General features: G+C 39.9%; 1 protein-coding gene, 2 long non-coding RNA genes, 4 other non-coding genes and 1 pseudogene across 7 annotated transcripts; 1 reads left to right on the top strand and 7 right to left on the bottom strand.

Moving 5' to 3' along the window:
* Positions 1-465: 465 nt before the first annotated feature.
* Positions 466-3,018, top strand: LOC131318859 (uncharacterized). The gene is made up of 2 exons (XR_009197829.1): positions 466-1,359; positions 2,405-3,018. It is a non-coding gene; the product is annotated as an uncharacterized LOC131318859 (long non-coding RNA).
* Positions 787-2,456, bottom strand: LOC131318858 (uncharacterized). The gene is made up of 2 exons (XR_009197827.1): positions 1,948-2,456; positions 787-1,802 (listed from the first exon to the last, which is right to left on the bottom strand). It is a non-coding gene; the product is annotated as an uncharacterized LOC131318858 (long non-coding RNA).
* Positions 1,559-1,705, bottom strand: LOC131321513 (small nucleolar RNA snoR143). The gene has a single exon (XR_009198553.1). It is a non-coding gene; the product is annotated as a small nucleolar RNA snoR143 (small nucleolar RNA).
* On the bottom strand, positions 2,604-2,749 carry LOC131321510 (small nucleolar RNA snoR143). Its single transcript, XR_009198550.1, has one exon. It is a non-coding gene; the product is annotated as a small nucleolar RNA snoR143 (small nucleolar RNA).
* Positions 3,019-3,840: 822 nt separating the features above from the next.
* LOC131321514 (small nucleolar RNA snoR143) lies at positions 3,841-3,986 on the bottom strand. The gene has a single exon (XR_009198554.1). It is a non-coding gene; the product is annotated as a small nucleolar RNA snoR143 (small nucleolar RNA).
* A 1,103-nt stretch (positions 3,987-5,089) lies between these two features.
* Positions 5,090-5,236, bottom strand: LOC131321511 (small nucleolar RNA snoR143). The gene has a single exon (XR_009198551.1). It is a non-coding gene; the product is annotated as a small nucleolar RNA snoR143 (small nucleolar RNA).
* A 10,345-nt stretch (positions 5,237-15,581) lies between these two features.
* Positions 15,582-17,400, bottom strand: LOC131321105 (factor of DNA methylation 1-like; annotated as a pseudogene).
* On the bottom strand, positions 17,003-19,933 carry LOC131318857 (uncharacterized). Its single transcript, XM_058348869.1, has 4 exons — positions 19,732-19,933; positions 18,382-18,602; positions 17,341-17,523; positions 17,003-17,176 (listed from the first exon to the last, which is right to left on the bottom strand). Exons 1-3 carry the CDS (start codon positions 19,910-19,912, stop codon positions 17,407-17,409), a joined length of 519 nt encoding a protein of 172 aa, XP_058204852.1. The 5' UTR covers positions 19,913-19,933; the 3' UTR covers positions 17,003-17,176; positions 17,341-17,406.
* Positions 19,934-21,384: the final 1,451 nt, after the last annotated feature.

Raw genomic sequence — 21,384 nt, 5'->3', positions numbered from 1 at the left:
CTCCTAACAATTAGTATTTTTTGATTCTTGACTGCAATTATTTGAGAAGTACCCATTGGATTTGACGAGGGTAAATGGTCTGCTCAGGTGACCGGCTTTGATATTGTAGAAGCAACAACTTCTTTCATGAGACATACTTTTTGTTAAACTCGTTTAAATATGTTGGTGCCTGATAATTAACCCATTATCACTATTAAACTTGTGTTTTATCTCTCTCTCTCTCTCTTGACGATTATGGAATTGCCTTGAATGCAACTAACAAGACTTCTACTTCGAGGCAACATTTGTTTGTAACTTTCAGGATGGAGAGCTTGGATTGGCAAGGTGCTGCAACCTGGGTAGAACATAAACAAGACCAATCAGAGGGGGTTCTGTTTGCTCATTTAGCTGCTTTCGTGGAGGCTTTTGCAGGTGTGGAAGTATTGCAATGTGTTGCTGGTAGAGGAATCAAAGAGGTTGTGATTTTGCTGGGCTTAAAAGACCAATGGATGCTGAGACTTTTTTGGCCAATGTTCTTTTGGATACTCACTCCCTATGTAAAAGTTTTTTAAGTATTGTAGTTGTTAAGGTATCTAAATGTGTTGTTAAGGTAGTCCATGATGTGGCTAAAACTACTTTGTAATCCTTTTGGGGGGTTTATATATTCTGATCTCGATTCCTCAAAAGAAACAATGAGTGCCATGAAGAATATTGTCAGCAATGTTTGCATTTGTAAGCTAGGTTTGAGTTTGATGCATCATTATATGAACTGAGTCTTATGCGAGTATTGCCGAAGCAAGGTGCACATGCCGATCAAAAACAACTGTCATATGGTAGCGGAGCAACAGTAACAAAAGTAAAAACAAGAGTGATACAATGTGAGCATACACGCTTAAACCCTTTCTCTCTTACCCATAAATGTTTTGGCATTCTTTGGCAAAATGCCCTCTCTCAACGATAGGTGTAGCCACCACCCCCTCCACAACCACCACTGCTACCTATGGCAACATACCGGCCACCGCCTGATCACCTTCATTGCAGTCCCGAGACTTATGTTCCATTTCCCCAACTACTACTGCCACCTTGGTGAGTCTGTTTGGTGCAGTAATATCAACTGCTTCAGTACGGCCATCAACATCCTCTCCGAGGCCACTATGCAAATGCATAATCATAAACCAAAAACAAAAAAGATGAAGTCATCTCACATATTAACACCTCAGGCACAGGAAAACAAAGAAAATCAAATCAAACTGCAATAGATTAAGCATACATCAAATGGAGTTGTATACTGACTGATATTGAATCTTTAACCAATTGAAATTGTTGCATATAGTCCTAGTCAATAGGGGCATGAAAATGTTGCTATATACATGTGTGTGTGTGTGTGAGAGAGCGAGAAAAGATGAGCACTATTAGAAAAAAGGGTAGTGCCAAAATCACTTCCCTTTCCATAGATTTCAATACACTCGCCAGATATTTATGCATCTCTCACATATACCAATTCACTTTTTCTTTTTGTACAGAAATCACAACGAAACTATAAATCATCTGGAAGAAGATAAAGTGCAATCGTACATAAAAATGTAAGATGGAATCAGTAGACAACCAAAGTAGCAAAAATCAGTCATCTGTGGAATCCCATCTCTACGGTTGTCTGGCCGCTGCCTGATTTTCCTAACAATTCCACCACCAAACACAGTTTTAAACAACTCTATTTGCACTGAAATCAAGAGTAAATTAGACGTTCAATGTATGCACTGTTGTTACAGAGGGAGAAACAAAAATCATAGATTTTCCTTCCTCTACAATCAACACAACAAATGCTAGCGCTAAAAACTGATTGCTAATTTTGGCGAATTGTAGGGCTCATATCAAGTGTAATTTTTATAAGAACTGTCATCGTGGGCGAAACCATAATCAAAAGAGGGGAAGAGAGAGAAAATGAATGGATTTTGTGATTTCAGACACCAAACCCTAGGGCAGCACCTAATTCACTAGATCTCCATCGTCTACTATCTCTTCCTGACGTCGAATGGGCTCTCGGTAAAGAGAACAGCCCACTCAAGCCTCTCTTTTTAATCACAGCCCCAGTAATGATGAGAGAGAGAGAGAGAGAGAGAGAGAGAGAGAGAGAGAGAGAGAGAGAGAGAGAGAGAGAGAGAGAGAGAGAGACCAAAGCTCCTGATCTAGGTGCAGGCAGAGAGGCGTTTGGGAACCCTTATGCATATAGTCATCTATATAAATAGATCTATGGGTGTTAAAACCCTAGTATTGTGGGGCTGAGATCCCCTTCCCTCCAGCCCAGTCCAGTCCAGTTTTGGAACATTTGTGAGCCCTTTCCAGTTTAGCCGATTTAGATTGGTAACTTTGTTTTCCATAGGGGGCCCTTTTCTCTAATGGCACTCGCCTTCTGTGTCTTTATCAGGTGGTGAAGATAGAGAGAAAAGAGGAGTGCTATTGGAAAAAAGGGTAGTGCCAAAATCACTTTCCTTTCCATAGATTTCAATACACTTTGCTGGATATTTATGCATCTCTCACATATACCAATTCACTTTTCTTTTTGTACAGAAATCACAACAAAACTATAAATCATCTGCAAGAAGATAAAGCGCAATCGTACATAAAAATGTGAGATGGAATCAGTAGACAACCAAAGTAGCAAAAATCAGTCATCTGTGGAATCCCATCTCTACGGTTGTCTGGCCGCTGCCTGATTTTCCTAACAATTCCACCACCAAACACAGTTTAAACAACTCTGTTTGCACTGAAATCGAGGGTAAATTAGACGTTCAATGTATGCACCGTTGTTTCAGAGAGAGAAACCAAAATCATAGATTTTCCTCCCTCTACAATCAACACAACAAATGCTAGTGCTAAAAACAGATTGCTAATTTCGGTGAATTGTGGGGCTCATATCAAGTGTAATTTTTATGAGAACTGTCATCGTGGGCAAAACCATAATCAAAAGGGGAAGAGGGAGAAAATGAATGGATTTTGTGATTTCAGACGCCAAACCCTAAGGCGGCACCTAATTCACTAGATCTCCATCGTCTACTATCTCTTCCTGACGTCGAATGGGCTCTCGGTAAAGAGAACAGCCCACTCAAGCCTCTCTCTTTGTAATCACAGCCCCAGTAATGATATTAAATCTCGATCGATCGATCAATCGAGAGAGAGAGAGAGAGAGAGGAAAACCAAAGCTCCTGACCTGGGTGCAGGCAAAGAGGCGTTTGGGAACCCTTATGCATATATATATACACTCCCTCCGTCCCATAATATTTGTCCGGTCCGCAAAACGAGGACTATAAAATAATGTATTTCTTTCAAGAAAAAATTCAAATTTTTTTCATAAGTTAAAAGAACTCATCAAGATCTAGTAAATTGTTGAATTTATTTCCAACTTTTCTTACAAAAATTGTATTAATTTTACATCTCCGTTTTGCGGACCGGACAAATATTATAGGACGGAGGGAGTACATATCTATGGGGGTTAAACCCTAGGATCGCCGGGCTGAGATCCAGTCCAGTTTCCCTTCCTCCAGTCCAGTCTAGGTTTGGAACATTTGTGGGCCCTCCAGTCTAGCCGATTTTAGATTGGTAACTTTGTTTTAAATAGGGGGCCCTTTTCTCTAATGGCACTCGCCTTCTGTGTCTTTATAAGGTGATGGAGATAGAGAGCAAAGAGGAGTGCTATTAGAAAAAAGGGTAGTGCCAAAATCACTTCCCTTTCCATAGATTTCAATACACTTTGCCGGATAATTTATGCATCTCTCACATATACCAATTCACTTTTTCTTTTTGTACAGAAATCACAATGAAACTATAATCATCTGCAAGAAGATAAAGCGCAATCGTACATAAAAATGTAAGATCGAATCAGTAGAAAACCAAAGTAGCAAAAATCAGTCATCTGTGGAATCCCATCTCTACGGTTGTCTGGCCGCTGCCTGATTTTCCTAACATTTCCACCACCAAACACAGTTTAAACAACTCTGTTTGCACTGAAATCGAGGGTAAATTAGACGTTCAATGTATGCACCGTTGTTTCAGAGAGAGAAACCAAAATCATAGATTTTCCTCCCTCTACAATCAACACAACAAATGCTAGTGCTAAAAACAGATTGCTAATTTCGGTGAATTGTGGGGCTCATATCAAGTGTAATTTTTATGAGAACTGTCATCGTGGGCAAAACCATAATCGAAAGGGAAAGAGGGAGAAAATGAATGGATTTTGTGATTTCAGACGCCAAACCCTAAGGTGGCACCTAATTCACTAGATCTCCATCGTCTACTATCTCTTCCTGACGTCGAATGGGCTCTCGGTAAAGAGAACAGCCCACTCAAGCCTCTCTCTTTGTAATCACAGCCCCAGTAATGATATTAAATCTCGATCGATCGATCAATCGAGAGAGAGAGAGAGAGAGAGAGAGAGAGAGAGGAAAACCAAAGCTCCCGACCTGGGTGCAGGCAAAGAGGCGTTTGGGAACCCTTATGCATATATATATACACTCCCTCCGTCCCATAATATTTGTCAGGTCCGCAAAACGAGGACTATAAAATAATGTATTTCTTTCAAGAAAAAATTCAAATTTTTTTCATAAGCTAAAAGAACTCGTCAAGATCTAGTAAATTGTTGAATTTATTTCCAACTTTTCTTACAAAAATTGTATTATTTTTACATCTCCGTTTTGCGGACCGGACAAATATTATGAAATGGAGTGAGTATATATCTATGGGGGTTAAACCCTAGGATCGCCGGGCTGAGATCCAGTCCAGTTTCCCTTCCTCCAGTCCAGTCTAGTTTTGGAACATTTGTGGGCCCTCCAGTCTAGCCGATTTTAGATTGGTAACTTTGTTTTAAATAGGGGGCCCTTTTCTCTAATGGCACTCGCCTTTTGTGTCTTTATAAGGTGATGGAGATAGAGAGCAAAGAGAAGTGCTATTAGAAAAAAGGGTAGTGCCAAAATCACTTCCCTTTCCATAGATTTCAATACACTTTACCGGATAATTTATGCATCTCTCACATATACCAATTCACTTTTTCTTTTTGTACAGAAATCACAATGAAACTATAATCATCTGCAGGAAGATAAAGCGCAATCGTACTTAAAAATGTAAGATGGAATCAGTAGACAACCAAAGTAGCAAAAATCAGTCATCTGTGGAATCCCATCTCTACGGTTGTCTGGCCGCTGCCTGATTTTCCTAACAATTCCACCACCAAACACAGTTTTAAACAACTCTGTTTGCACTGAAATCGAGGGTAAATTAGACGTTCAATGTATGCACCATTGTTACAGAGGGAGAAACCAAAATCATAGCTTTTCCTCCCTCTACAATCAACACAACAAATGCTAGTGCTAAAAACTGATTGCTAATTTTGGCGAATTGTGGGGCTCATATCAAGTGTAATTTTTATGAGAACTCTCATCGTGGGCAAAACCATAATCGAAAGAGGGGAAGAGAGAAAATGAATGGATTTTGTGATTTCAGGCACCAAATCCTAAGGCGGCACCTAATTCACTAGATCTCCATCGTCTACTATCTCTTCCTGACGTCGAATGGGCTCTCAGTAAAGAGAACAGCCCACTCAAGCCCCTCTCTTTGTAATCACAGCCCTAGTAATGATAAGAAATCGAGTGAGAGAGGGGGAGACAGAGAGGAAATCCAAAGCTCCCGATCTGGGTGCAGGCAGAGAGGCATTAGGGAACCCTTACGCATATAGTCATCTCTCTCTCTCTCTCTCTCTCTCTCTCTCTCTCTCTCTCTCTCTTTATATATATATATACCCAGGCTAAGATCCAGTCCAGTTTCCCTTCCCTCCAGTCCAGTCTTGGAACGTTTGTGGGCCCTTTCCAGCAACAATGATCGGACCCGATCACTTTTTAGAACTCGTCGAGAACATTGACCACATTGAACATCACGTTGATCGAATACCATATCATATGTTTTCAAAATGCATTAAGTTCGTAAAAAAACAAGCGTGCAACATTGGATTGCTACCCATGTAACCTATTAATGCATTCTAAAATCATAGTCATACAACATCCGATCGACGTGATGTCCGACATGGTCAATGTTCTCAACTAACTCCAAAAAGTCCACGGTTCCAATCATTGTTGTGGGCCTAAAAAGAGCCCACAAATGGCCCAAAACTGGACCGGACTAGAGGAGGGAAACTGGACTGGATCTCAATCCGTTTCAGGATAGAGGATACTTGACTGAAATCCAGTCTAATTTCCCTTCCTCCAGTTCAATTTTGGGCCACTTGTGGTTCTTTCCACAATGATCAAAACCATTCATTTTTTGAGCTCGCCAAGAACATTGATCGCATTGAACATCACGTTGATTGATACTATATAATATGATTTCAATAAGTTTGTAAAAAAACAAGTGTGCAGCACTGAATTGCAATCCATGAAACACAAATATATGAAGCTTAATGCATTTTGAAATCATATCAAATGGTATCCGATCGATGTGGTTCTCGACGTGGTCAATGTTCTCTGTGAGCTCTAAAAAATGAACAGTTCCGATCATTGTTGTGGACCCACAAATGTACAAAAAAAGGACTGGACTAAAGGGAAGGGAAGGGAAGGAAAATTGGACGGGATCTCAGCCCTCCCGAACAGAGACTTGGGGTCCCTTTAGTGCCTTGGCTTTCTAGAGTCTACATTTGTGATCAGGTATGTTTAGCATAACATTTGTACAAAAAATCATATTGATAGGACGTTAGTAGACATAAGATTGAGACACAGTTTTCTTACAGTTCATTCTTTAAATCATATTGTCCATCCATTTTTGTAAAATAAATGGTATCCGACCATGTTGTTTCCAATATCCAATTAATTTGATTTTTCGCATGAATCATCTTTCTTCTCAACATTTCCAAAAGAATAAACGATTTAGATAACTGGCATAGATGGGTTTTAGAAAATAGAATAACGCAAGTACCCCAAACAGGAATAGGAAAAAATGAAGAAGAAATGCTAGGCATATAGTATATAGAAGTTATTTTGTTAGGAAAGAGATTCATGAAGGTTCTGATTAACAGTTGAAAACAGAAAAAAAGAATATTATTTTAGTGCTTTTTAAGATTTTGTTTTCTAATTAATTGTATGAACATAGTTTCAGAGAGAGAGAGAGAGAGAGAGAGAGTCACTCACCAAATTTTAACGCCGGAAGGGGAGGGAAAGAGATTTCCACTCTGTTTTGCTGCAAGAATCCGAATTCCGTCGAAACAGCCGATTCTTTGAAGAACCCAGATCCCAAAGGCCCCGAACCAGACCTCGAATCGGGCGCAAAAGGCTTTGGCGAAGAAGAAACTGTGGAGTTGGAGATCAAGAGGGTTCACAATCGCTGCACGAAAGGTTTCTCTTCACAATCAAAGAAGAAACTAAGGAGGACTTGGAGTCGGATGATGGGAAATCGAGAGGAGAAGAGAGAAGCAGGACAGGGTTTTCGCTATCTCTGGAGCGTGGAGACTGCTGGAGTGAAGTCGGCGGGGAAGAGGAAATGAGATTAGGTCTGGATTCCATTAGGGTTTGTGTGTATATATATATGGTGTTAACTCCAAAACGACGTCGTTTTGTGTATCAACACAGTTCAGTTTTGGTGTTTCTTTATCAATTTTTTGAGTGCCAAAATCACAATTCATATATTTATTATATGATTGGAGTATATTAAATAAAACAGGTATGGCCAAGTGGTAAAAGGTTAGGGCTGTCCGTAGTCCGGATTGCAATGAATCCAATCTTAATCTGTAAGTCATGGTTTTTAAAAAATACAATCCGTATCCGGACCAAAAGTCCTACGGTTCAGTTTCAATCTAATCCGTGAGTCACGGTTCAATTCCGATTTTATCTACAGATTACATTCCATAAACACTAAATTGAAAATCCAACCATAAAATCCAAATTCTTGCTACCAAAAAAACAAGCATTACAATCTGTCATTACATCCAATAAGATAGCAGGTGTTCCACTTTAAGAAAAAGTATTTTGTTTTCAAAATGTTTGAATTTCAAACTTAAATATAATGAAAATGAAAAATATATTTTTTAATTTTTTTTGCACCATTTAAAAGATTTTAATGAGATTTATCAAACAAAATTCATATTGGTAGAAAAATTATTTACGTAAACACATACTGTAATTTTTAAACTTGAAATTACCTTTTTTTTCAAAAAATATTTTTTTTAAGAAACCAGAACGGCCACTAAGTACACAAGTATTATCCAGAGTTCCAGATTAGCTACAGTAAGTCAACAACCAAATGGCTTCACTAACACAATATGCAAATTCTAGTCACGTATTCTCCAAGCATTATCTACACATTTTCCATAAAACCTAACAATGCCAATTAGTTTCACAAAACAAGCAAATAGTATCACATTAAGATAAAATTGCTAAAAAAAATAAAATCAATTGGTAAAATTTATATACTTACTTACTATAAATATTACACACAAATATTTTTTATTTATTATTTTTAAATATTTCACGGTCTGATTAGGTTAATCCACGGTTTCATAATGAAAATCCGTGGACCGAATCGTATCTCAGGGTTTTTCAATTTTCAAATTCGTGTCAGGATCATTATTCCACAGATCCAATCCAAAATTCACTGATCAGTTTGGTCCGGTCCAATTTCACGGTTCATTAATCCACAGATCCAATCCAAAATTCACTGATCAGTTTGATCCGGTCCGGTTTCACGATTCTCGATTTTTCTTGGACAGCCCTATCAAAGGCGAGTCTCCAAAAGCATTAGCTCCAAGGTTGAGCTCTACTCCGCGCAATTTTTTCATATGTGCATACAACTGGTCCGGTCCGGTCCTTAAATCTTCTAAACCGAAAACTGGACCGAATTAAATTTTTAGGAATTTTTAGAACCGAACCGGCCGGTTTTCATTGAAAATCAGCAAAATAGACTAGTTCAGTCCGGTGACGCACTAGACCAAGGTCATCGACGGTAGTCGATAAAGGTATCACTCTTCAAACGCATGAACTTTTAGTTAAAGCTAACAGCATATCCAGGAAAGAGAAAAGATCCTTCTGCCCAAGTTTCTACGCCAAAGAAGAAAATAGAAGCAACTATAGTAACACTAACACCAAGATAGTGTGTAATGTTTTTGGATTCTCTAAATCCACATCTACACACACACACACAAAAGAAGGAAAAGGGTGTCAAGCCCCGTTCCGGAATAGCACCTCATCGGCCTATCCTGATACGACACGTGACAACCAGCTACTAGCAAATCCAAGAATAACGAACAACTACAGTTCAACAGCCACATTTTATTTACATCAAAAAAAAAATATTTTTCATTTACAAACTACAGCGGAAGTCTGTCAAGAAATAAACTTTACATAACCAACTATTATCCAAAACTAAACTAAGCAAAATCATCTACGGGCCAGGAGACAAAGACTCCCACAGGCCTCAACTACGCACTTCTTGAGCGAGTCACAAAATGCAAAACGCGACCTGTAGTGGACACCGACCTATACCTGCAAAACTGGAACCCCAAACGAGTTCCAGGAGTGTATATGAGACATGGATGTTGTTCAATATAGGCAATAAATCCAAGTTCATCATTAATTAAGCATTAAGCAAATAATCGATACAAAGTCTTTAATCCGACACAAAGTCACTAGCTCGACACAAAGTCATAATTTTGGCATAAAGCCATTGAATCGACACAAAGTCAAAGGCACGACACAAAGTCCGGCCGTTGGCCGTTGTTGCCCACCGACACGAAGTCACAGTGCAATATCACAAATTCAATCCAATTGAAGAACATCTATGAATCGAACACTCACCTCGGTCTCCAACAAAAAGAAAACCAACGCAGTCACTCCCTACGTGGAGCTGCGGTACTCGTTGTCGTCTCCGAACCTAACAAATATTCCGCACATATGAGCTCAAAGTTTAATTCCAAAAGCAAAGAAGTAAATTCATCAATTTGTACCTCAAAGCCAAAAATCTCACAAACACACACTTTCTAGCAGAACCATTGATCGAATTCTGACTATAGCATTCTATAAGTTTCAAAGAATACTACAAGACCACCACCACTGGCAAGAAGACTTCTAGCACATCAATCTAGATATAAAATTTGCCCAAATTGGACTCCGAATGACTAAGATATGCTCAATTGAAATAACACATCTAAAATAGAAACTACAGACCCGGCAGAACAGTCTGCGATCGAATGCTCATTAAAAATCACATACTCAATCTTTTCCAATAATTCCAACACCAAAACTTCACCAATTGATCAATGTTTAACACTCAGTAGCATCCATAGTCAGTAAGCATATTCAACTATGACAAAATTGATGAAGAACACAGCTACAAAACCTGCCCAGAATTTCAGAATCACCAAACTATTAATTTCAGAACCAAAACTGCTTTTTCTCAGACCAAACTAAGGCACAATCTTTACAGATTCAGAAAGATATACAAGTCTAGTTTAGGAATCAAGAAACGGTGCGTAAAACCGATACCCGAGCAAGAAGTTATGCCCGTTTTTCCAACATGTGTCTGGGCTGTCAGTACAGACGCGAATCTGACTGCAGTCCGGTTCAAGATTTTTATCTTTTTCCAGGTTTCTCAGAAAATTCTGAAATTTTTACAGCATAAACTACACCCAAAGACGCATCTACAGTAAAAATACCAGAAAATAACATGATCGGTATGTCAATGGTAAAAATTCGTCAAAAACAGGACAGGCTCAACTCTACTCAAAACACAGTTATGCATATTCATATGTTATACACGAATTTTCAGGAATAAACTCAACTCCAAGCTCAAAAACCTTCTGCTATGGATTCAATCCATCTCTAATTACTTCAATCAAGTACATACTAGATGTAAAACATGAAACCTAACATGAAAAACATGAAATTCAGCCTTGAAGGAGATGGAAATCACCTAATTAAGCTTCAATCAACCTAACTCTAATTTTCTTCTTCTTTTCTCCTTCTTCTTCCTCTTCTCCACGCTGCTCTTTCACTCACTCTCTCTCTCTCTCTCTCTCTCTCTCACGTTGGAACAACCTGATGGATTTTCTTGTTTTTGTTTTATTTTTGTTTTCTTTGTTTTGAAGAAACCCACACACACTCAACACATCGGCGCACACACACGGCACACATGCACAATTTAAAAAAAATTGCACTTTAGCCCTTGAGTTATTAAATTTAGCATTTAAGCACCTCAAAGATAAAAGGATGTTACACCCTTCCCCTCTTAGGAAATTTCGTCCCCGAAATTACTTACTAAGTTCAAACAAATGCGGATAGCTCTTTCGCATAGACTCCTCTGTTTCCCATGTAGCTTCCCGCTCCGAATGATTACGCCATTGCACTTTTACTAACGGTATTACTTTTGAACGAAGGACACGCTCCTCTCGCTCCAAAATCTGAATTGGTTCCTCTACATAGGTCAAGTTCCCCTTTAGTTCCATCGGTACCGTACCCAAGACATGAGATGGATCTGGCATGTACTTCCTTAACATTGAAACATGGAAGACGTCGTGTAATCGTGCCAACTCCGCTGGTAGAGCCAAACGATACGCCGTTGCTCCTACTCGTCCGATGACCTCATATGGCCCAATATACCTTGGAGCCAATTTCTTCTTACCCTTGAAACGTACAACACCTTTCCAAGGAGACACACGAATAAATACTCGGTCACCAACTTGAAACTCCAAGTCTCGCCTCCTTTTATCAGCATAGCTCTTTTGTTGATCTTGCGCAATTTTCAACCGTTCTCTTATGAGTTTAACACCATCAGCAGTTTGTTGTACCAATTCCGGTCCCAATATACGCCTTTCTCCCACATCGTCCCAATAAATAGGAGTCCGACACTTTCTGCCATATAACGCTTCGAACGGTGGCATGCCAATGCTGCTATGGTAACTGTTATTGTAAGCAAACTCCATTGTCGGCAAGTATTTATCCCAACTGCCTTTAAAATCAAGAACACATGCCCTCAACATGTCCTCCAAAGTCTGAATAGTTCGTTCAGATTGCCCGTCCGTTTGAGGGTGAAAAGCGGTACTGAATTTCAAAGAAGTACCCAAGGCATGCTGCAAACTAGCCCAGAATCTAGAAGTAAACTTAGGATCTCTATCACTAATAATAGACACAGGCGCCCCATGCAATCTGATAATCTCATCAACATAAATCTGAGCATATTTATCTGTAGTGTACGTAGTCTTAACTGGCAGAAAATGAGCTGATTTTGTCAATCTATCCACAATCACCCAAATGGAATCGTTCCCCTTTTGAGAGCGCGGCTAACCTGTCACAAAATCCATTGTCACATGCTCCCATTTCCACTCCGGTATAGGAAGATTTTGCAACAAACCTGCGGGTCGTTGATGTTCTGCCTTAACTTGCTGACACACCAAACAACGAGCCACATACCAAGCTATCTCCTTCTTCATCCCATACCACCAATAATGTTCTCTAAGATCCCGATACATTTTTGTACTTCCCGGGTGCATTGCATACGGTGAATTATGAGCCTCCTCCAGAATTTCCATCTTTAAGTTTAAATTCCTAGGAACACACAACCGATTCCCGTACATCAGCACTCCATCATCCCAAATCGTGAAATCCTTTCGTTTCCCCTTTCTCACCTGATCTCTGAATCCCCTCAACCTTCGATCCTCATACTGCGTTTCTCGAATGCGATCAATCAACACAGGCCTCACTCTAATTTGAGCTATCAAAGCATCAGTTTTTGTTAAAGCCAGCTTTACTCCCATCATAGCCAACTCACTAAAGATATCAACGCGTGTACATTGAACACAAGCCAATCTCCCAGTTGTCTTCCGACTCAGAGCATCAGCAACCACATTGGCTTTCCCCGGATGATAGTGTATAGAACAGTCATAATCTTTGATTAACTCCATCCACCGCCTTTGTCTCAAATTCAAATCCTTCTGCGTAAACAAATATTTCAAACTCTGGTGGTCCGTGTAAATTTCACAAGTCACCCCATACAAGTAATGCCTCCACAATTTCAAAGCAAAAACCACCGCCGCCAACTCTAAGTCATGAGTAGGATAGTTATGCTCGTGATTTTTCAGTTGTCTCGACGCAAACGCAATAACTTTACCCCGTTGCATCAGAACACAGCCAAGACCCTGATGTGAAGCATCCCTGTATATCACCAAATCCTCATTACCCTTCGGTATAGTCAACACTGGCGCTGTTACCAATCTTGTCTTCAACTCCTGAAAACTGTTTTCACATTCTTCAGACCAAATAAATCTTACATCCTTCCTTGTCAATTTTGTCATGGGTAATGCAATAGCAGAAAAGCCTTGAATGAACCTTCTGTAGTACCCTGCCAAGCCAAGGAAACTACGGATCTCAGAAACATTAATTGGCCTTTCCCAATTCACCACTGCTTCTATCTTCTTCGGATCAACACAAATACCATCCCTGGAAATTACATGACCCAAAAATACGACGCTGTCACGCCAAAATTCACATTTGCTCAATTTACCGTACAATTGCTTCTCTCGCAAAGTCTGCAATATGGTTCTCAAATGCCGTTCATGATCCTCCTTATTCCGAGAGTAAATCAGAATATCATCAATGAACACAATAACAAACGAATCCAGATATGGCTCAAACACCCTATTCATTAGATCCATAAATACCGCAGGAGCATTAGTTAACCCAAAAGGCATAACTAAAAATTCAAAATGGCCATACCTCGTTCGGAAAGCTGTTTTGGACACATCACTGTCCTTCACTTTTATCTGATGAACGATCTCAAATCTATCTTGGAAAAGACGGCTGCCCCTTGCAACTGATCGAACAAATCATCAATTCTAGGCAAAGGATACTTGTTTCGAATTGTAACCTTATTCAGCTGCCTATAATCAATGCACATACGCATGGTACCATCCTTCTTTTTCACAAAAAGAACCGGTGCTCCCCAAGGTGAAATACTCGATTGTACAAACCCTTTATCCACCAAATCTTTCAACTGAATCTTCAACTCTAGCAATTCAGCTGGTGCCATTCTGTAAGGTGGAATAGAAATAGGATTTGTCCCTGGTAGCAATTCGATAGTAAACTCCACCTCCCTATCAGGCACAATTCCCGGTAATTCGTCTGGAAACACGTCCGAAAATTCATTCACAATAGGAATATCGGCCAACTCTAGTGGTTTCTTTTCAGTGTTAACCACAAAAGCAAGATAACCCCGACATCCCTTTCTCAACAAGTTTGCTGCCTTAAATGCAGAAATCATACCATTCAAAGGACCTGTTTATCACCATAGAATTTAATTTCCGCCTCACCTGGTATTCTAAATACAACTTCTTTATTAAAACAATCTAGAGATGCATGATGCATTGATAGGAAATCCATGCCAAGAATAATGTCAAAATCAGACATAACCAAAGGAATTAAATTCGCCTCTAGTTCCCTATCATTAACACACACCACACAATTCGGGTATGACACCCAAACTATCACTACCTCTCCAATGGGGGTAGATATCGCCAAAGCAGTGTCTAATAGCACACAAGGTTTATTTAAACACATGCTGAACACGTTCGACACAAAAGAATGCGTAAAACCTGGATCAATTAAAACTTGTGCATAAATACCAGAAACTACTAGGGTACCTGTCACCACTTCCGGAGTAGCCTGAATATTCTGTCGTGTCATAGCAAACACCCTACCCGATGCAGTAGAACCACTCACTCCACCACCACGACCAACAGAACTACTCGAAGCTCCGCGTCCAACAGGAACGTTGCCAACTGACGATGCTGCCGGCGCACGAGATTTTGGACACTGTGTTGACATGTGCCCCATTTCACCACAATTGTAACATTTAATTCCCTTGCCTGCTTCCGGACAATCTCTAACACGATGATCAGGAGAACCACAACGGAAACACTGAAAGAAAGTCCCTCGACCACTTGATCCACCTTCCCTATTCACGCTTTGCTTACTCACCTCTCGCCCTTGTCCACTTTGAAGAAACCCACACACACTCAACACATCAGCACACACACACGGCACACATGCACAATTTAAAAAAAATTGCACTTTAGCCCTTAAGTTATTAAATTTAGCATTTAAGCACCTCAAAGATAAAAGGATGTTACAAAGGGTCTCTGCCTTTCAATTACTCTATACCAATGTTCTAAAAGTCGCTAGGCGCTAGTCGGGCGGTCGGCCACCTCTCGCCCTTGTCCACTTTGAAGAAACCCACACACACTCAACACATCAGCACACACACACGGCACACATGCACAATTTAAAAAAAATTGCACTTTAGCCCTTAAGTTATTAAATTTAGCATTTAAGCACCTCAAAGATAAAAGGATGTTACAAAGGGTCTCTGCCTTTCAATTACTCTATACCAATGTTCTAAAAGTCGCTAGGCGCTAGTCGGGCGGTCGGCCACCTTTGAGCAATTAATCGGATTAAAGGCGATTAATCGGTGCATATTAATTAGTAATTGGCGATTACTCGTTAGTCAGACCTAATCGGATAGGCCTCGCCACCAATTAATCAACGATTAATTCCTTGTTTTAGAATACTGATCTATACAAGTTCCATAATTAGCACTTACATCAAGCAACGTCACGATAAACACTGCTTAAATGTCTTTTGTCATGCCAAACTTTTTTACAGACATAGCTCCTAGCAAATCTTCGATGAATTTGTGACACGATATGGAGTCATGGACACCTGCCTAGGCAATGGGCACGTACGCCTCCAACAGCCAAGGTACATTATCTGTAAGCACGGAAGATAAGGTCTGTTCCTGATTCATATAGTGTATGTGTTTTACATCAATATATGCTTCCAGGTCAGGTGAACACTTACATGAGAAGAGAGAATTTTTCCTCTCCAATAAATAAAGAACCATGAAGTGACCCAAACAAGAAGCTGTAAAACATAGTTTGTCATCGTCTATGCTTGTAGTTTGTGTAGCTTACTGATAGGAACTTTGCCAAATGTAGGACCGGATGTTGGCGCTAACCCTGTCACCTTCTGCGTTTAAGAGACTTGAGACTCTTCAGTTGCTGGACTATGCAATCAATTACCTCTTTTAAACACGCTCTCCTTACCTCGTTGAAGTTCTAGAGTTCTTTCACTACATACCTCCCACTTGGATTATATTCATTTAATTCCAATAGAGCATTGACGACAGAATTGTATGCTGCCTCACCCCATAGACGTCTCAATTCTTTCAACTTACTGTCTTCCTCATCGATTATTTCCTGCATTTTAAAGGAACTGTAATAAACAGAAGGAATAAATTTCATCATAAGATAAAAAAGAGGGAACATCAAGCAAAACAAAGGTAGCAAAAAAAGTTAAGAAAAATAACGGGAAAAAAGGTGTCCAACAAACATGTGTTTCGAGAGTAGAGACCGGTGTAAATCAAACTGAGTTTCCAGTATTCTTGTCCTTTAGTTGAGTTAATTGGTTGCTCAAATAAACTGGTGCATGGATCTTTGTAATGAATCTTAAATCTAGTTTTTTGCTACCACTATGGAGAGAGTGATGCCTAAAATGCTTACCCACGGAACTCCATACACGAATTTGCCATCAGTGAAGTTTAATGTGTGCCCTTTGGTATGAGTAGCTTTCCATCGACAAGCTACCTTGTCTAAATCTATGGAGTTGAGCCAACAAGTGGTTCCTCGTTAATGCTCTTAGTCCTTTTGAAATTTCAATAGATTGAAGGCAAAGAATCATGTGACATGAGCAATGATAGACACAACTCCCCTATGTCCAGCTTGACCATGTATTTTACTTCAGAAATAGGTTTGTTTCCTTTCCTCTGAACAAAAATATGCATGTATTGGTCACTGGATTTTTGCAACTTGTTAAATTAACATAGTGTGGGGCAACAAAAGAAAATGATAAGAAAAAAAAAAAAACCGGGTAGCGCCCTGTGTTTGAGATAGCTAAAGAACAAATTTAACAATACCTGCAATTTTCCATCTTTGGTCATTTTTTTAAAAGGCTGCCAACCTGGATCTCACTTTTTCTTGCCACAATGAGCTTTGCACCACAGCTCTTACCTCCCAATCCTCACCAGAGAACCTCTGTAAACATACATCTTGGAAAGGTTTCTGATCAACCTCTCCCATCCTTTTGACTCTGATTGTCACTATATCCAATACATTTGGTAAAACCTATATCGGAAGACAAGAAAATCATTCAAACAAGTATTTGGAATCGCATTAATTTTCCAATAATTGTACTCCAGTAGAACCACGTGGCACGTGTCATATTCTAAAAGGGTGGTGCTATCCTGGTTTTCTATTCAACATTTTAACCATGAAGATCAAGTGCTCACATTGATCAATTCTTTCCAAGCATCCTGGAGCTCAACATTACTCATGTGCTCTCTAAGTATAAGTGTCTAGTTAAGGGTTTCCATATCATGCAAGTCATCAACTTTTTCAGCCAATTCTTCCTTCAAAGCATCAAGCTGGATATTCAAGCTATAGTCATCTTCAAAGCCATTCTGATCTTTCAGCTGCATCACTCCTGACCAAATTTCACATCAGCTTAAAGGAAAATTAAGAAATGATTAAGCAAACTTGAATTGTGCTGAAAATTAGATAAATAAACGAAAAAATATGCTCCAAAGGTGGAGTAGTAGTGTTATAAAAAACCAAATTAATGACAATATAATTTGCAACAAGTTAGATATGATTCTTTTTACACCAACAGCTAAATACTTTATCCAAACTTCTTTGCTGGCCAGAAACGCAATATATTGGAACATACATCAGCCATTAGAATCTGAATTTCAGGAGTACAATTGTACAAACCATGTCAACATGGGAACATGTTACTGGAGCAAAACAATTAGAATCTGAATGTAAACCAAACCCCACTAAAGACTTCAGCAGGTTTACAGGGAAGACTTTAAACAGTCCTTGGCATCAGAGTAGGGCTCATTCCATCACATTTTACGAAACTTTATCATCCACACTCCACGATAACAGACCAAACAAAAAGGTTGCACAATGATAGAGCCAAAAAAGAGGCTACACATGAAAAATCTTGAAAAGCTGAGGGGGGATGTTAAGAATACAATCCCACATTGGTTGGGTATGGAACGGGTTATCTTTTAATATAATTGGAAACTCTCTACCTAATTGTTTAAGCTTTAATGGGATGGATATGATTTCCACCTTACTTACTAGCATATATACTTTAAATGCTCACACTAGGTAACACCAACTCGTGGGCCTGTTTTTTCTCCAAAGGTTTGAGGCCTGATGTAGAACTTGAACCAATTCAGTCATGATTCTATACAAGTAGAAACAAGAAAGAAGGCTATAGTCTTGTTAAAGAGACAATGAGTTGATTTAATGCACAAACATACCTTTTCCTTCTCAGCAAGCAAGTTTTTTCGCTCAAGATCAACTTTGGCCCTTTGCTTCTCCATTTCTTTTGCTTGTTGCTCAAGTTCCTGACTTTGATTTACCAAGTCATCTTTCAGCTTCTCATTTTGTAGCCTCATGAAATGCATATTCCTCATTTGACATTCCAATTCGAGCTTCAGCTTTTCATTTTGTACCCCAATGAACTCCATCTGTCTCATTTCTGCGAGAACTTGATATGTTAGTGAAGGAAAATAACTTCTATATCCTGCACGATGGTATAGCAGAAACATCTATGTGAAAGACCCCAACGCAAAACCAACAAGCAGAAAGTAAAGAAACTAATTCGGAGACTGACCAGCTCAGACCACCACATTCTCTCATACAATTTTGATGGAAACTGCAAGGAAAGAACATGGCAGAGCCAGCATTTTTCCCAGGAGGGCAACAATAAGGGAGAGGGTTATGTATACAGATGGTGCCCCTTGAATCTTGGTCCTGACTTGGGGCAATTGTAGCCTATCACCCCCTCATCCCCACCCAATATACCTCGAGAGAACATGAATCAACCGATGAAACTACATGGATATCATAGAGGCATAACATGCCTAGTTATCCCTTATACACCTCACATTAGGAAAAGATCGACCGACAGAAATAACTTTCAAGCAATCATAGATTCCCATGTTTTCTCCAAAAAAATCAAAAACTAAGCGGGCTCTGTGACATGGAGCCATCGGGAGCCTGGCAATTGGCGAACACTTTCTAGATACCATCTCAGAACAATGAGCCTTATTCTGGCCTAGAGGAATGTCTGTTCTCTTTCTCACTCCTCGTAAAACATATACACAAATGATGTTTACCATCATAGGCATTGAACTCATGCATCCCATGATATGTAAAGGTGGGAAATGTCCATAAAAACTGTACCAAGAGCTAACATTTTCACCTCATTCAAGAAAGGCGTATCACTGAACGGGACATCTGCAACTTATGAATGCACCAAACCTTGAAATAATTGGTTTGTTGACACTAATACATGAGCTAACCAAGAGGCCACAAATCTTACATATGTTAGTATACTTGGAGACACCAAAATTCGCGAATGCCTGAATGCTTTAATCTACCATGATTCACAGTAAGGAACGGTAAAATGACAATGTTTGCCAACCAGGAAAAGCAAACAGCTCCAATGTTGGAATGTTGTTCACCATTGGAATCACTAATACATATGCAAATACAAAGATGAAGTGGAAATTGGAAAAGATAACACAAAATCCAAAAGAGCCATGAACTTTATACACCCTTTGCACACTCAAATACTTCTAGCATTTGTAAAGAGCATGATGTACCATCAGCAAATGCTTGATGCAGCCTATCTTTCTCTGCAATCATCCTGCCTAGAGTTGCTGAAGTCTCGTCATACTTGCGTTCCAGATCCCACAATCTCTGATTTTTGACATCAACTTCTTTGGCAAGGCTCATAACCAGAGTACATGTTCTTCGGAGCTCTTCAAGGATTTCATTTTCCATTTGAATCAAATTGGAAGTGCCTGCACCGCTGAAGGTAAAGAAGTTACAGAAATTGTGATAAATTCCGAGATGATGACGAGGTGGATACCAAAGTTAGATTCCTAAAACTACTAATGCAGACAAAATATGTAGTGGGCCGAATTATATGGCTCGGACCACCTCGAATGCTAGGCTGCAAATGCACCTTCTGGAGTCGGCCTGGGGCTAGGCCAGGGTGCTCCGCGCCAACGTGCGGGAGTACCCCCCTACATCCGTCGTCTTTGCTCGGACAAAGGTCAGGCTCTTGGGCTCGGTAACAACCGAGCCCGTGTAGGGGATATCTCACCCAACTCAATCCTACTCACGAAGTCCCCGCCGGAAGCCAAACTCTTAGGTTCGGCCGGCGCCAAGCTCGGACAGAAGGCTCCCTCTCGATCAACCCTTCTCTCACGGTCGCATAGCCGATGCCGAGCTCCTAGGCTCGGCCATGCTCAATAGACTGCTCCTATGCATAGGAGGATGGCTCGCTCCGTGGTGGCGTGTGTGTGACATCACCCCTGGCGGTTACGCCCAAGGATAATGATGAGCGCACATGGGGGTGCTAGTTCAATCCTGGAAACGGTTATCAGCCCTATCCCTGACGTCATAGTGATGCTAGCCAACACGTTCAAGGCATATGTGCGTACTTGGAGAGTAAGCAAGGAGAACTCTATAAATACCTCTTGAGAGCAACCCTAAAGAGGTACATGCTTCTACCCCACTCAAACCCTTGTACTTTCCTTCTTGCTCTGCACATTTCTCATCCTCACGCCAGAGAGCCAATCCGAAACTCATCCGGTGTGGTCTTTTCGCGGTGCTCCCTCGTAGATAAGAATCAAGTCTATACTTGCTCTGTCAACTTTAGTTTCCTCTACTCAGAGACAGGGAGAGACAGAATAGATTCAACCCTTAATTGGTGTTTTACTTGCACGAAGTGGTCGGCAATTGATAAATTAAAAGCAAAAAGTGGGTGGGCAGAGACCCAAACGTACGTCCTAGTGTCCTACCACGATCCAAGAAAAGAAACCTGTCAAGAAAATTGAAGGTACCCACCGAACGTAGATGATATTTAATCTGCCTTAAACTTAATGGCTTTCAGATGAAGGATATTACTGTAACTCAAAGCCCAAAGGATGAACTATCTTTGTTCAAATTTGTAGATTTGAGTTTTCTTGTTTATATCCCTCCAACTATCCACCATTTTTTTACTTAGTCCTCGAACTATTAAAAACGTTTACTTAATCCTCCAACTATTCAAGTGTGGTCTATGTAGTCCAAAAGTTTTAACTTCTGTTAACTTTTCTCACGGAAATCCCATATTTAATTTTTTACACTGCTTAATATATTTAAAAATATGATTAAAAAATTAAATGCTCTAATTTTTAATCCGTTTGAACAGGTGCAGAGATTTTATTATTTTGATCATATTAATCTAAAGGGTCATAAATAATTTT

Source organism: Rhododendron vialii, chromosome 3a (genome assembly GCF_030253575.1).
Source record: "Rhododendron vialii isolate Sample 1 chromosome 3a, ASM3025357v1".
In the NCBI taxonomy this organism is placed as follows: Eukaryota; Viridiplantae; Streptophyta; class Magnoliopsida; order Ericales; family Ericaceae; genus Rhododendron; species Rhododendron vialii.
Note: the sequence above shows the minus strand (reverse complement) of the source record. Positions and strands in the feature narration are given on the sequence as shown.

Excerpts from the sequence above, each read along its gene's own strand:
- LOC131318857 (XM_058348869.1), bottom strand. The coding sequence starts at position 19,912 with ATGGAAAATGAAATCCTTGAAGAGCTCCGAAGAACATGTACTCTGGTT. Across the intron at positions 18,603-19,731 it reads GCATCAAGCATTTGCTGATG|AAATGAGACAGATGGAGTTC; the intron begins GTACATCATGCT and ends AAGTTCTCGCAG. Across the intron at positions 17,524-18,381 it reads TGCTTGCTGAGAAGGAAAAG|CTGAAAGATCAGAATGGCTT; the intron begins GTATGTTTGTGC and ends GGAGTGATGCAG.